Source organism: Brachyhypopomus gauderio, chromosome 2 (assembly GCF_052324685.1).
Source record: "Brachyhypopomus gauderio isolate BG-103 chromosome 2, BGAUD_0.2, whole genome shotgun sequence".
Classification (NCBI taxonomy): domain Eukaryota; kingdom Metazoa; phylum Chordata; class Actinopteri; order Gymnotiformes; family Hypopomidae; genus Brachyhypopomus; species Brachyhypopomus gauderio.
Window position 1 is genome coordinate 12,649,867 of NC_135212.1, and position 16,587 is coordinate 12,666,453.

At 41.8% G+C, this 16,587-nt stretch overlaps 1 protein-coding gene across 1 annotated transcript; it reads left to right on the top strand.

Moving 5' to 3' along the window:
• Positions 1-39: 39 nt before the first annotated feature.
• On the top strand, positions 40-9,746 carry LOC143488429 (transmembrane protein 235). Its single transcript, XM_076987278.1, has 4 exons — positions 40-378; positions 1,108-1,185; positions 1,462-1,599; positions 9,375-9,746. The coding sequence occupies exons 1-4, from the start codon at positions 207-209 to the stop codon at positions 9,617-9,619; spliced, it is 633 nt and encodes a 210-aa protein (XP_076843393.1). The 5' UTR covers positions 40-206; the 3' UTR covers positions 9,620-9,746.
• Positions 9,747-16,587: the final 6,841 nt, after the last annotated feature.

The window sequence follows — 16,587 nt, forward strand, 5'->3', positions numbered from 1 at the left end:
AAATCTTTCATTGGTTTGTGTTGATATGAGCTCGCGAAAGGATGCGAACGCGCGCGCTGAAGAAAGAAGGCTCGCGACGGCGCTGCAGCATGAAGCACTTGGAACGCTCCCGTTTGGCGCGCGGACCGGTACTGGCAGGGCTGTTGTAGCCACAGCGCTCAGTCACAGTTATAAATAACAAAAGCGTGGTGAACCTGCTGACCAAAATGAACTTCGGAACAGTGGTCATCGCAGCTGGGATGTTTGGGCTGCTCAGCTTCACCTGCCTCGCCGTGGCGATTGGGAGCGAATACTGGTACATCATAGATGTGGACGAAGTGTTGAACTCAACTTGGGAATTCACGAGTTCTCACTCAGGATTGTGGAGGACTTATGAAGGTAAACTGCGGTCTGTTAATAACTTTTGCACTTAGTGTGTCCTGTACGAAATAGATGCGCGTTATGCAGTTGAAATAATCAGCGTGTGTCTAATGCGTGCTGATTAGACAAAGTGTGTTGCCTATTTACATTGTTTGCAGATGCTACACTTTCGTGTAATGTTCCCATTTTTACACCCTCCCATTTTTATATTGCCTACCAGCAGGTGATTGCAATACAATATGCTTTATTCAAAATAAGCGTTAACCTTAAGTGCATATGCCGGGTGAACAAGGCTGTAATTTCTTGTGTTTAAGCACTGAATCTCAGTGATGATGTGCTATAATGTCCTGATCTGGTGTGCGCGTGCAGACGGGGATAACTAATCATGGTGTTCTTGTCTCTGTGTTAAGGGTTACCCTACACTCAAAATGCAATTAGGCTAAATTGTTAAACATTAAGTGTAGCTTCGGCGTTTACCTATCGCCTCTGATTTATAACACAATCGGGAAACACAATGTGTTCTTGGCACATTGCATGGAATATTTTTTCTCCCCTTGACAGTAAAAGCTTTTTTGTTGCAAAACATAATTTGACTATTTTATTTACTTATTTATTTTGCACTGCTTCTTGCCATTTTGCATATTATACAGGCTCATGTCTGTACAGACACTCACACACAAGTGTCTTACCACGCTGAAACTAATGACTTGTGTTAGCCGCTGTCAGTGTTGTTTTCTCGTCTCGCAGGTAAGAATGGAAACTACCACAGCATTCCATTCTACATGGACGTCTCGGAGCACTCTGAGCAGGAGAAACACCTTCTGAGTGAGTAGTACCCCCCCCTCCCCCTCTCCCTCATTAGCTTTAATAAGAGACAGAATTAAATTGTCCCTGCACATGCACGGGGGATTCGCCCGTACAAGGTACGCCCAGCGTCGTCACATACACACTGGCTCCGTTAGATCTGCACGAAACCATTCACCCTAATGTTGCAGAATGTGTCTGTGTCTAACACTGCAGCCTGTCTGTCTGTATTTTGGTGATTTTAAAGTGTAGCGGCCCAACCCCTTTCACCCAGCCTTTTATAATCTCGCTTTGCAGACCTGCACCGGGTCATTGTGATCGTGCTGCCCATCAGCTTGGTGCTGCTGGTCTTCGGGGGTATCTTTGGGCTTGTGGGCTCTCTGTCTCACAGCTACTGTCTCCTCTCAGCGGTGGCAACATACTTCCTCATCTGCAGTAAGTGTCCCTGGGTTTATGAACACTTCTGTACTGGAGGGTTCTTCAGTCATCAGAGAACACACATCATAATGGCACTATATGCAGCTAGGAATGCAGACGACAGGCTGGAAAGATTGAATTCAAGGTTAGGAAGCATATACAACCAAACTATTACTTCATTTTAATGCACAAAACATCAAATGACAGGCTTATATAGTGCCATAGACATAACAGCTATTTCTACAAAAAAAATATGGGAAATTCCACAGATTCTACAAATAAACCTCACACTTCCAAAAATGCTTCATTGTCCAATGTCGCTGAAGGTATGATCTGCCCTAGACAATGTCTGAAGTGTACACTGACTGGCTGCTCATGGAAACACTTCACGTGTACACTCCCTTAGCTCTTCAACATGATGGGTCCATTTTACAGGTTGACTTGTGCAGGGAAGAGTCCACTTGATGACCCACAAACAGTCTGACCATGGGGCCATTAATGCCGATACACCCTTGGATCAGGGTGACACATTTTCAACACATCAGTGACACTGACATGGTAGTGGGTGTTGCCATGGTAGTGGGTGTTGAGCATGTCACAGGCAGAGGTGTTGCTAGAGGCACTCTATCAGTGTCACTGCTGGGTGCACGACTGGTTTTCCACACAGAAATATCACCCCAACATTGTTCCAGTGATGGGAAATTTTGACCATGAATGAAGGCTAGAATATGGCTAACATTCACCGTGACATGTATCTCATGTATCTCACTTTACGGTTAGGTCTACGTACGACACACAGAATCTCACTTTACGGTTATGTCTATGTACAACACATAGAATCTCACTTTATAGTTAGGTCTATGTGCAACTCATAGAATCTCAATTTACAGTTATGTCTATGTACTACACATAGTATGTCACTTTACAGTTAGGTCTATGTACTACACATAGTATGCCACTTTACAGTTATGTCTATGTACTACACATAGTATGTCACTTTACAGTTAGGTTTATGTACTACACATAGTATGTCACTTTACAGTTAGGTCTATGTACTACACATAGTATGTCACTTTACAGTTAGGTCTATGTACTACACATAGTATGCCACTTTACAGTTATGTCTATGTACTACACATAGTATGTCACTTTACAGTTATGTCTATGTACTACACATAGTATGTCACTTTACAGTTAGGTTTATGTACTACACATAGTATGTCACTTTACAGTTAGGTCTATGTACTACACATAGTATGCCACTTTACAGTTATGTCTATGTACTACACATAGTATGTCACTTTACAGTTAGGTCTATGTACTACACATAGTATGCCACTTTACAGTTATGTCTATGTACTACACATAGTATGTCACTTTACAGTAATGTCTATGTACTACACATAGTATGTCACTTTACAGTTATGTCTATGTACTACACATAGTATGCCACTTTACAGTTATGTCTATGTACTACACATAGTATGTCACTTTACAGTTAGGTATATGTACTACACATAGTATGTCACTTTACAGTTAGGTCTATGTACTACACATAGTATGCCACTTTACAGTTATGTCTATGTACTACACATAGTATGTCACTTCACAGTTAGGTCTATGTATTACACATAGTATGTCACTTTACAGTTAGGTCTATGTACTACACATAGTATGTCACTTTACAGTTATGTCTATGTACTACACATAGTATGTCACTTTACAGTAATGTCTATGTACTACACATAGTATGTCACTTTACAGTTAGGTCTATGTACTACACATAGTATGCCACTTTACAGTTAGATCTCTGTACAGCTCATAGAATCTCACATTACAGTTAGGTCTATGTACTACACATTTCTGATAATTTAGTTGGAAAGGCAATGCAAAGCTTGACAGGTTTATTAATATTATACTAACACATTTTGTGCTAAACTGGCTTTACAAATTAAAGAGAAATACTATTCGTGTGGTTTAAATAGAAACAGATAATTAGAACTGAAACTGAACTGGTCAGAGAGAGGTTAACCTTCATGCATATGCATATGTGTGAATGATAAGAGTATGTCTCTGTGTTGTTGCGGACGGGGCCGTGTTGGTGGAGAAGGGCAGCAGGACTTTTGCAGTGCTCCTCGTTAGCGCTGGCACTGGACGTGTTTCTCTGGATCTCACATTTGTTGTTCACACTGAAACTCATCCCATTCAAAGCTTGTAGTTTATCAGCTGACACTAATGCAGAAGGAGTTGGACCCGTATATGTCAGGAATCTTAGAACAAGCAATAATTCTCTCCTATATTTGTTTGTTTATGAAATGCAGAAGGTTTCTCTTTGAGATCAGGTATATGATCCCTGAGCTGAACTTTGTGATGTGATTTATTTAATGAGCATGATGTCATTTTGTGTGGTGTTTTGTGGTGTCTTTTCTTGTCTCCTGGGGGTGGTTTGAGTGATGGCTCTGACGTGAATCAAAATTCCTTTCAAACTGTCTCTGTAAAAGATTTGAATGAAGATTTGCATCTGTTGATTCAGAGAAATAAAGTGAATAACTGCATACAGAGGAAATGTATTTAATGCAACATCTTTTTTGAAATAACTGATGTGTGTTAGAAAACTGCATTAGTTATTTGGCATTGTATAAAAATACAGCTTGCACAAATTTTATATAGCATTGTATATATCCATCATATACAATGTATATATATATATATATATATATATATATATATATATATATATATATATATATATATATATATATATATATATATATATATATATATACATTCATTATCATGCATGCATCATAGACAAATACTTAAGCATTCTACTGTCATTTTGCTTCACATCTGCAACTTGGCAGCATCAAGACCTTGTGTTTCAACAATCAATGTCTGATTTGTCACTAGTTGAACATCTCCCTGCTCCAGGGGTCAGTTGCACCCTGTACCGGCTGCTTCTAGAGTTTATAAGTATCCTAAACCACACGTCTCTTAGAATTAATCAATGGCATACAAGGCCGTTGTTGACTGCAATTGCATCTTAATGCTGGAGGCAGCACGTCGTGTGTCTGGCAGGTTGGGTGTGGAATGAGCAGACTGATGGAGCAAAGGTGGAGCTTCAGTGCAGAGTTACTCTGCCCAACAACAATGAAAGGTGCTCGCTGTTAATCTGGAGTTCAAGGACCTCCATAAAATCTAACAGCAGGGAAAAGGTGTTCTCACACCAGGGTACATGGTCATGACAAACTTAGCTGGTTTGCCCTGCACTAGTGTGTGATGGGGGGATTTAATCAATATCAGTGTTTTATTTTATTAATGAAGAATGATCCGTAAATGGAATAATTAGGGAGACATGGCTCGTCAGTGTGTGTTAGGAGGAGGTGTGTCTCTGTTTGTTCAGTTTGTCTGGTTAAAAGGCTGCTCAGAACACGCACCCAATCCACTCACTTCTGCAGGTGAAACTTCTCTGTAGGTTTCTGGCTAATGGCTTTGTCGTTTGATGACTTGTGGGACCTGTGAGGTTGCCAAGGTCTGGGAGGATAGACTTGATGTATCGTCAGATCTTATGAGCATCAGTACTTCACTTCTGCTTCTAAAGACACCAACTCATTCTACTCCTAATGTACTTGTAGTGGATTTATTTAACTAATAAGTGGAATACTGGTAAAACCCTCCAACTGACTAATGTAATAAATCAAGTGGCGTATAAACTTTCTTTAACAGACCAAGTAAAAGTATGTCATATTTTCTACAGTTGTAGTATTTAAATATTCTGGGAAATATTTATACTGGTATACAGATGCAGTAGAATGAAAAGTATGTAAAGAACGAATAATAAATATACATGCTCAAGCCACATTATGAGAATGTGTGGGTGTCCATTTTAGAGTTTAGGGTCCATCCGTAGCTGACAGAGTTTGCATCACCCATCTTCTAACCCTGCAGTGACTGCTGATGACTGGGTTGTGGCACTGCAGCGTGCCAAAGCATGTCATGTTCCTCTTTAATCTTTCATGAGGAATTTGCGTCCCATCGTCCTCTGTCCCTTCATTTAAAGGTCAGTTACTGATCAGGGAGAGGACGCAGGCTTGATGTTTTTTGATGGCCAACCAGTCTCAACCCAGACGTGATGATACCACACCTGATGAGCAACAGCACAGAGCTTGATGAACCTGTACCAGTTCAACACCCTCGTCCATGTCACTACTGTATTAAACACTGATGACAAAGGACTACCGCCCTATTCATTATTCAGTTAGCAGTGATCCTGCAGTTAGAAACGGAGCAATGTGGATGGGGATAATGGTTCAGTTGATGAAGTCTGAATGATGGGACCTAGAATACTTCAACACACCTGTAATAAACAGGCCACCTGTAATAAACATAGCTAAAATCTTTGGGTTACAAATACAGTGCACAGTGAGTGTAAATTATCCATATCTACATTCCACATTGTATCTGAGTGCAAATTTGCAATGCGGTGTTGAAGGTGACGTTTAGTTCATGTGTATGAGATTACGAGTAGATGGATGGGAACTGCAGAGAGCCAGTCTGTGAAAGAGCAGACACGCATCTCACACATTTTCCAACTACAAGCTTGCCTTTACCATGTAATCATAAGACCCCATTTAAATGGAAATCTGTCTGATGGTGATGCATACTATTGTTCTCATTAAGCTGCTAATTGAAGTGTGTTCTGTTTAAGGGAGAGACGGTGCTGTTAGCCCAGCCCAGCCCACAGACGCCGTGTTGAAGGATGACCTGATTGTGATCATTACAGGAGAGAAGTAGCCGAAATACTGTAGCCTGAATTGCTCGGGGGCCGTTGCACACCACCACTTGATTTCATTTTTTCTGGACTAAAGGCCACTGAGAAGAAAGAGACCCCTGCATGGTTTCTTCTGGGGGCTCTGGCTTCTAAAAGCAAACATGTAAGGGTTGGAGGCCAAGGAACTCAGGAAGTGGACACAATCGCGGGAGGAACGGGATTTATTCACAACACTAGGAGAAACATGCAGGGGAACGAGAGATAGACAAACAACCAATCTGAACATTAGTTCTAGACACACAGGCTGGCGGGACCAACAGGGCATGACTACATCCAGGTATAACACATAACACTAACTAAAGAAGACCAATACTCACAGGTTAAAGACAGAAGAGCATTTAAAGCCAACTGAAACAAATGAACTAAAGGAGAACTAAATCTACTAGAGCCAGGAAACTAGAACACAGATATCCAAACAAAATACAGCCTAAACAAAACCAGGCAGGGAACATAGTCAGAACACACTATGAATACAAAGGCCAGATACAAACTCTAGGAGGGAGACACAGAATACATATAACCATGAGTATCCCAGCAAAGACTGAAGCTGTGTTCCAAATAGCCTACTACATACTGGATACTGCATACTGCACTTAGTTTATACTGGATACTGCATACTGGTCCTCGTAGTAGTAAGCAGTACAGTTTCCAGTATACGACAAAAACAAAGCATACTACGGGGTCACGTGAACGTAATGTTGCATGATGGGATGCAGTACACCACGAAGATAGCTCTGTTCGCATACTGGAATTTTTTACGGAAGTAGTATGTCATCCGGGGGTGTTTCGCATACTAGAAAAATTATTTTTATTCGCATACTGGATACTGATTTGGGGCCCAAGCAGTACGCCAGTAGTATGTAGTAGGCTATTTTGAACACAGCCTGAGACTAGTGTAAATACACAGACCAAACCAAGACCAAACAAGACACACCAGAAACCAATGACGAGGGGGCGTGAAGACAGACACAATATGGATTTCCAAAATAAAAGTATACCAAAAATAAACCAAAACAAGGGGGGTTGCCATGGGAACCGTGACACTACATTGTCTCTTCAAATTACCAGTGCTTAGAGAAGTCCAAAAGTCTTTATGAAGACCAGAGTCATATGGGTCTTGGGATTTTGTTTTATTTTTTGAGTCATTATTATACAAACTTAACACTGTCTGTGGATGGAGTAATTGCTGGTATTCATGCGCGGGGATTTGAAAACATTGAGCTAGACTCCATTTATTTACATACCAGACTTCCACTATTATAACATTTCCCATGATAACCAAACCATTCCGGTGTTAATAACTTACAAATTGACTTGATACAATTAGCGAAGGGTAGCGCAACCCCCATCACCATCTGCCTCCTAGTCCGTGACTGCGTTTTAATGTACGTCATTCACTACACACATCTTCTCATGCTGAAGTGTCTCCTCACACACTCCTCCTCACCAGGTAATGCAGGTCTTCTTACCCAGGACTTGCCCGACAGAACACAACAGGGGCTTGATTGAATCATAGACCCATCTCACAATAATGGATGCTTTGAATGTTTAGATCTTTGTTGATCTGATTATCCCTAATTGCTCAGTATGTACATGTTGCTTCTATATTTCCAAAAGACATTTCCAATTTGGTAGTGAGACAGAGACAGATTTGTATGTATTGAGAAAGGACTCTTATTTTCTTATTTGATATATGGACAAAGGGAGTGATAAATTAGACAGTGTATTAGGTTGTTCTTCTGCCTGCTGCATTTCTTTGATCCTATCTTAATGAAATCACACAATTGGCCTATTAGGGAGAATGTCGTCCCCTCAACAACCTATCTACTTTGTTCTCTCTCTCTGTCTCTCTCGCTCTCTCTCTCTCTGTCTCTCTCAATTTTTTCAATTACATTCAGTAAGCTCTCTCTTAATTTTCAATTCAGTTCAACAAGCACTCTCTCTCTTTCTCTCTCTCTCTCTCTCTCTCTCTCTCTCTCTCTCTCTCTCTCTCTCTCTCTCTCTCTCTCTTTCTACTTGCTTGTGCTTTAATGTTTTTGAATGGACCACATTGGCCCAGTTAACCACTGGTTGTTGTACCTAATGTCTTCAAGGCTACTAGATGATTTTTTGTATGTAAATACCGATGACTAAATTCATGGTTGCTGGCCCACACAGAATTTTAACAGCTGCATAGTGAGAGGTGGTAAAGAACAAGGACACAGGCCTTGAATCAGGCATTAACCGACCAGCAAAGGTGACCACCTTCACTCTTCCCACACCCTCTCCTCCTGCATGTACCAGTGAAAGGTCACGGAATCTGGATGTCGTCGTCAGCAGGCTGATTATGCAGATATGTACAGCACTGTGCGTGTCACTTCCTGCCAACGATTTGTCTGTTCTCCTAGCCTGTCTGGAGTTCAGGCTTTGTGCTATTATTAGGACCATCTTTTATTTCTTCTGTGGGAGAGAAAAATATCAATTTCTATGAGTAACATTCAAATAACATGGATGTGAGTTTCATTTACTTTCATTTAGTTTCAGTTACTCATTGTGGATGCAATTAAGCTTACATTTCAAAATGTTACATTCTCGTCAGGGTGTTTTAAATTCAAACTAATATTTATTTCTTTGCTGGTCGAAGTTGGTCAGACTGAGTTTTCACCAAGGCCAAAAGTCAAGGCTAATCGTAGAGTCCTATATGACACAGTAACAGCCAGCACTTGAAACCCAGGAAGCTTTAATAACACACCGGAGCTTTATTATACCTATCTGTCTCTGTTTGAGCTTCATAACAAAGACTGCTCCCATCCCAGTGATGGATAGAAAACACGGAGGTTGGAGGGGGTCTCGTATTTTTAGCTCAGTTAAAAAACGTTGGTTTGAGAAATGGTTGTATTTCAGTCATTGCTTTCAGTGATTCATTGGTTTGGAAAAGCCCATTGGCTGAGAGCAGCGGGGAACGTGTGCTGTGTTTCCGCAGGCCTCTTCACCCTGGCCGGCGTGAGCGTGTACGTGAGCTACTCCCAGCAGGCCCTGGACGAGCTGCGGCGGTTGCAGAGCGAGGACTTGCTGGCGCACATGCACGTGTCCTTCGGCTGGTCCCTGGCTATGGCCTGCCTCTCCTACGGCCTGGAGGTGACCGCCGGCGTCCTGCTCGGACTGGCCGCACGACTCGCACACGGCCGGCGCCAGCGAGACTCCACCCCCAACCTCTCCATGACATAGACCACCCCGAGGCCAAAAATCTCCACCATGCTTCACTGCAGTCCTGGTCCCCGGTCCTGGCTCCGGTCTGTGGCTCAAAAAAAAAAAACTGACAGAGAAGAAAAACAAAAACAGAGACAGAGCTGCATAGTTCATTTGTGAGGAATTCATTATTTAACAGAAGACTGATGACATTTGTCTCCCATTTAGCCCAGAGCCACCACCAAGGAAATGTAATGGTATTTTATTATTTATTTATTTACACATACCACTAAAGTAGTAAAGCAGCTTTAGGAAGGTAATTTTTTTTACACCAAGAAGGACATTAAATGGTATTTTATTTTTATTAGTACATATATATGTGCGTTTAAAAATCCATCACCAAAGTAACTGTAGCTTATCAACATGTTTTTTTTGTAATATGGAGGGAGTATTCTGTAATGCTGTGATGTTCTGTCATAAACAGTGATATTGTGTCTCCATCTGCTTAGTTGTTGCTAGTTGTTGCCTTCTGCAGTCTGTAATGTCATATTTCTCATTTTGCTGGTCTTGATTAGTTTTTAACATCTGTAAAGAGGTTCTGATCCTCAGAGCTTGCATGGATATTTTTCACTAATGTTTTCGAGGATGCGATTATTGGTTACGATGCAATGGGATGGTATAAAGTAACCCCTGTGGATCCGTGTTTCATACTGGAGTTCTGTTTGTTACTTATTCCCGAGGGCTAATGCTGTGCTCTCAAAACTGCACTGCTGTTGCTGATTTTGTCCTGGGCTTGAGAGACTAAAGTATTGTTATGCATCAGCAGATGTTGCCATTATCTGTAACGTCCCGCCGATCCTGCAGGGTTTCACAAGGTCTGTACAGAGTATTTGGCTGCGATTGCTGCTTGTTCTCCTATCTGTCTGTCTGTCTGTCTGTCTGTCTGACATATTGGCCTATCTCCTTTTACCATATTGTGTTGCGTCTTTTGACACACCACACAGGGAGACGAGTACGGCATGAGAAAAGAGACTCTCTGGACACGGCTCTTCATGCATGGCTCTCCAGGCATAGCTTATGACACCATAGCGTGCGTTTGATTGCACTATCGTGTGATCGTGTGAGAGTAAGCTTAAATGTTTAAATAAATGGTAACAGTGTAGGGAGATGTGTGTTTGGTTAGTTATTTGGATTTATTTGAGCCTGCTTTTCCATTTTCATACTTCAGAAACATTCCTTAAGCACATTTTACACCAGACACCTCCAAGCAATAACCTCCTATATTAATCAATGAGATTGGAGTGGTAAGCAAAACAACATACACACATCTATTTTTGCTACTTGGCGGCAAACAGTTTCTACCTAGAACATGAGAGTAAGCTGCCATAAGCTCATTTCCCTTGACACTGCACTGATACACTATATTGTCAAAAATTGCTCCCCTTCCTTGACTCACATATGAGCTTAAGTGACATACCATTCATTATCCAATATGACGTTGGTCCACCGTTTGCAGCTAGAACAGCTTCAACTCCTCTAGGAAGGCTGTCCACAAGGTTTAGGAGTGTGTTTATGGGGATTTTTTTTTTCCAGAAGTGCATTTGTGAGATCACATACTGATGTTGGACGAGAAGGCCTGGCTCTCAGTTTCCGCTCTAATTAATCCCAAAGGTGTTCTATCAGGTTGAGGTCAGGACTCTGTGCAGGGCAATCAAGTTCATCCACACCAGACAAGGTCTTTATGGACCTTGCTTTGTGCACTGGTGTACAGTCATGTTGGAAGAGGAAGGGGCCAGCTCCAAACTGTTCCCATAAAGTTGGCAATGTGGAATTGTCAAAAATGTCTTTGTATGCTGAAGCATTCAGAGTTCCTTACACTGGAACTAAGGGACCAAGCCCAGCTCCTGAAAAACAACCCCACACCATAAACCTTCCTCCACCAAATTTTACACTTGGCACAATGCAGTCAGACAAGTACCGTTCTCCTGACAACCACCAAACTCAGACTCATCCATCAGATTGCCAGAAGAAGAAGCGCAATTCATCACTCCAGAGAACACACCTCCACTGTTTATTTAGCAGATACTCTTATCCAGAATGAGTTACAAAGTGCTTTGCATCTGTTCACAGAATACATCCTACATAGTAGCATAGATTGGTTAAGAATCAAGATAACCTTGAGCCTACCACTAAAATACAGGAATAAATGCCATTACCTAGTATTTCAATTAAAACATACCAAGAAGCATAAATAACCGTAGACAGATGAGCATAAAATTTAAGAACAAAGACAAGTGCTATCTTCTGAGTGAATGATCATTTAATTATGCAACGGATGAGTCTTCAGTCCGAGCAGTAAGTGGACGATCGTTCCACCATCTCTGATCCAGAAGAGAGAATAGTCTTGAGTTTTGTCTTCCGTGAGACTTTAAGCATGGTGTTTCGTGTCGAGCCATGCTTGAGGTTCAGAGTGCCCATGCTACGTATCGGGCTTTGACCATGGATATCATGTAGGGAGGGGCTGGTCCATTTTGGCTTTGTAGGCAAGCATCAAGATTTTATATCTGATGTGTGCCGCTACTGGAAGCCAGTAAAGTGAGCGCAGCAGAGGAGTCACATGTGAGAACTTGGGGAGATTGAAGGCTAATCGTGCTGCAGCATTCTGAATCAGTTGTAGAGTTCTGATGACCCGTAGCGGAAGACCCGCAAGTAGGCAGTTGCTGTAGTCCAGGTGTGAGATGAGGAGAGACCGTACAAGCACCTGGGTAACTTCCTGTGAAAGAAAGGGTTCTATTCTCTGTATGTTGGAGAGGAGAAATCTGCATAATCTAGTCAGCTTTGAAACATGTGTTGAGAAGGACAATTGGTTGTTCTAAGGCTTCAACACCCAGGCTTCAAGCAGTTTCTGGTGGTATTTACAGGGTGCTCTCGAAAGAAACGGTAAGGTCATTGTTTGGGTTTGGGGTTCCTGGAAGGTTTTCCTATGGTTGAGCTTGGTAAGCTGTCATCCATGAAGCAACATGTGTCAAGCATGCTGAAGGACAGCCAAAATCCTGGGTGACAGAATGTGGGAAGGGAAGAATTAGCTGGGTGTCATCAGCATAGCAATGATAGGAGAAATCATGAGAAGAAATAATGTCACCAAGGGAATGAGTATACAAAGAGAGGAGAAGAGGGCCTATGACTGAGCCTTGAGGGATTCCAATGGAGAATATGTGGATTGGATGTAGATCTTTTCTATCAAACAAGGGTTGAGGGAGTGATGGAGCATAGATTTGGATGCAAGTAAGAAGAATGTATGGAGGAAGTGTGAGTGGAAAGGGCAGGGAGAGAAAAAGAAGGATAGAAGATGATGGTCTGAGAGGTGAAGAACTGATGGTTCTAGTGGCTCATGTAAAGACCAAGTCCAGAATGTTACCTGCTCTGTGATTCGGAGGAGACAGGTTGATGGCGAGGTCAAACGATCACAGTGATGGAAGGATGCAAGACGAATGCAGTTTGTCGGATGGAAAGTTGAAGTCACTAAGGAGGATGAGTAGGTTTGCTTCAATAGTGAATTTGCTGCGGAGGGTATCAAGTGTCAACGAAGTTCTTAAGGGAACCTTAAGATAAATCACACCCATGTGAAGATTAGTGGGGTAGGATACAGTGATGCAACTCAAAGGAAGAGATTCAAAGACCTGAGAAGGAAAATTGGGTGAAACGACACTCTGGAGATAGACCTGTGTCATCACCCCTTCCAAGGCGCCATGGGAAATGAGTTAATGAGAAGGCAGAAGACAGAGCAGCTGCAGTCCAGAGTTCTCCGGGGTGATCCAGGTTTCGTCCAGAGCCAAGAAGTGTAGTGAGTGGAGGGATGCAAGGGCTGAGATGAAGTCAGCCTTCTGTCACTGTGCTCTGTGTTTGTAATGAATGTTGTGGGTAAATGAGGTTGCTGGTGTTGTGGTAACTATGCTAGTGTCTATGAGCCCTGTGGGATACATACACAGAAATTGCCAAACACATTATGGAATAGAAACAAGCTTTATAGATACTAGTAGGGAAAGAGAATGACAGCTGGGTTAAAGATTCAGTGTCATTGGAGGAAACTAGATGAAAAGCAGAGAAGTACGTAACGGAGGTTAGAAGCAACTACATACCATTACAGACACGTCTGTACATTTATCTGTTTTAGTCAGTGCTGTATCTGCCCCCTTATTCACACCTTGGACCAGGGTGAAACTACACCTGCAGTGAGTAATTACAGCTAATCAGTGGCGCAAAAAGGGAGTATGCAGCGTATGCGACGCATAGGGGCGCTGCACTAGAGGGGGCGCCAAATCAATACCAGAAAATTATTTGCCGAGTTGGTGGGGGGTGGGGATGGAGTGCGGGGGGCGCCGATAGTGTGTTTGCATACACCTCAGAAAGTGTGTAGTTGCAACCCTGCAGCTAATAAGCAACAAGGTTAGGACAAGAAGCCTAGAATTGATCAGAATCTGGAGCAAAAGTAATGAAACCCAAAACCTACCTCAACCAATCACAGGATGTTCCAAGAGTAGACAAACAAAGCACACAAGGGCCATGGTAGAATGCAATGGTAGAGTCACAAATTAGCTTCACACTAATAGTGGCCTACATCCTGTCTATAATGTTGACTCTGTTCTCTCGCCGTATTGTGTTGTCATTTCAAATGGAGAGGTGTTTGACCAGAGAATCGCTCATGTGTAATCCCATCCTAACGAGCATGTCATCAATTGTTTGAAGATGGTCCCTTTCAAAGTAGAACAGTTCGCCAGTAGTTTTATTGCCATTCAGTGATTTACATTCCATTTGGCTTATGTTGCATGTAATAAATAAATAAATAGTGTATTGCTCTATCCTCACTCAAAACACATCTTAGGTGTAGTGTTTGAACATTTGTCACAGACCAGTCATTTACATGTCATAAGTTTTGTTCCCTGAACATGTACTGAATTTGGGTGGGCAAAGGAGATTCAGGAAAATGTCGCTATGCTATGCTTGTCTCCCTTGCACCAATTGCACAAACAGAGTTTTTAACCATTCAACTGCCCAAACCGGTTATAGCTCTCAGTGCCTCATGAATGCTATTGTGAATATAATGATCAACAGATGAGCGGTGTGGTGATGTGGTGGTTAGCGCTGTCACCTTACAGCAGTGGTTCCCAAACTTTTTCTGCCGTGCCCCCCCTTTAGTAAATGAGAATATTTTTGCGCCCCCATACACACACCCCCCCATATTGACACATGTACACGTGTTTTACTTCCAAGCTCTGGGCCCCCCTTGCAATAGCTCCGCGACCCACCTAGGGAGCGTGCCCCCCACTTTGGGAACCACTGCCTTACAGCAAGGTGGTCTGGGTTCGATTCTCGGTCTGGACTGCTCTGTGTGGAGTTTGCATGTTCTCCCTGTATCTGTGTGAGTATTCTTTGGGTACTCCGGTTTCCTCCCACAGTCCAAAGATGTGTGTTAAGTTGATTGGTTACTCTAAATTGCCTGTAGGTGTGAGTGTGTGTGTGTGCATTGGCCATGTGGTGGATCGGTGACCTGCTCATGGTATACCTGCCCTCACATGGTGATGCTGGGATTGGCTCCAGCCCCCCTGTAACCCCGATTAGTGGGATTAAGAGGTAATGATAACACAGGTCAACAGCATTTTTGGGGCCAAAGATATTTCAAGGAATTTAGGGTAACTTTGGGGTGCTGATTCTGAATATGTCATCAGTTTTTCCAGATTGGCTCAAGTTTTTGAGATTTTTCGTGAAATGTGTAAAAAAAACACACTATGTGTGGTGCCCAAGACTTGTCTTGGTCCCCAAGCATAACCCCAAAATAGGCCAAATACACTTTTTTATGAAGTCTGTTATGTTTCTTCTATGTTTTTGCAGTGTATATTCACCACAAATGTAACAGAATGTGTCTGGATCGTTATTACAACTTCTTCTTGTGCTATATGCTATATGTGCTAATGCTATATAAGTGCTATAAATAAGATACCAAAAATCTCAAAAACTTGAGCCAATCTGGCAAAACTGATAGCATATTCAGAATCAGCACCCCAAAAATACCCCAAATTCATTAAAATATTTTGGGCACCAGTAATTTTTTTTTTTTTTTGTTGACCTGTGTAATGGATGGATGGATGATCAACAGCTATCATTTCCTTTTATCATTTGCCAAAATTGCATAATGCATTTACTAGTTTATTTATTTATAATGTCACAATGTGTTTATAGTTTTGGCTATAGCTGTTACGGAACAGCTCCGGACCCTTCACTACGATCGTCGTTGTGCCTGCCTCCTCCACAACACGTCACAATAGCGTAATGTAACATTGCTAAAGTACGTTAGTGAATAGGAAATCTTTGGGTTGGACCCCCTCAATACAAAATGTATTTTGTAAAATAAATATATATGGTATATATGGTTTATGTGGCATCAAGCACTTACACTTCTGTATGTTTTCTCATGCATGACTGAAATATTATTACAAGCACAGTAAGTATTTTATTTACATACACTCAGTTTGAACTTCATGATTAATTATGTTTTGAGAATTATTGTTCTTTATGTATTTATACATAAACATACATTATTTGCACAGGAAGGTTAAACAGGTGCAGCACTTCTAGTAACACATCACAGCGGTCAAATAACCAGCGCTTGGTAACAAGGGAATATTATTTTGAAAGTATTCACCTTTAATATTCAGAATTGGTGGAGAAGAAGAGAGATACCTTGCTGAGTTGTATGGGGGCACAAACCTATACACTAATGAGAAATCTTCTGAGCCCTGAAAGGCCAGGAGAAAAGTCGTTCAACCGGTAAGTTTTCTGAAGCACCATTTAAATCCAAAGCCTCGTGAAACTGTTCAAAAGTGGAAGTTCAAGTCACAAAATGCCATGGAAGCAGCTAATAAAGACATGAGAGATGTAAACAGTACAAGTATATGGACAAATGGTTAAAACCAGTAGGGGGAGCAGTATTCAAGCTGGAAACCAGGATA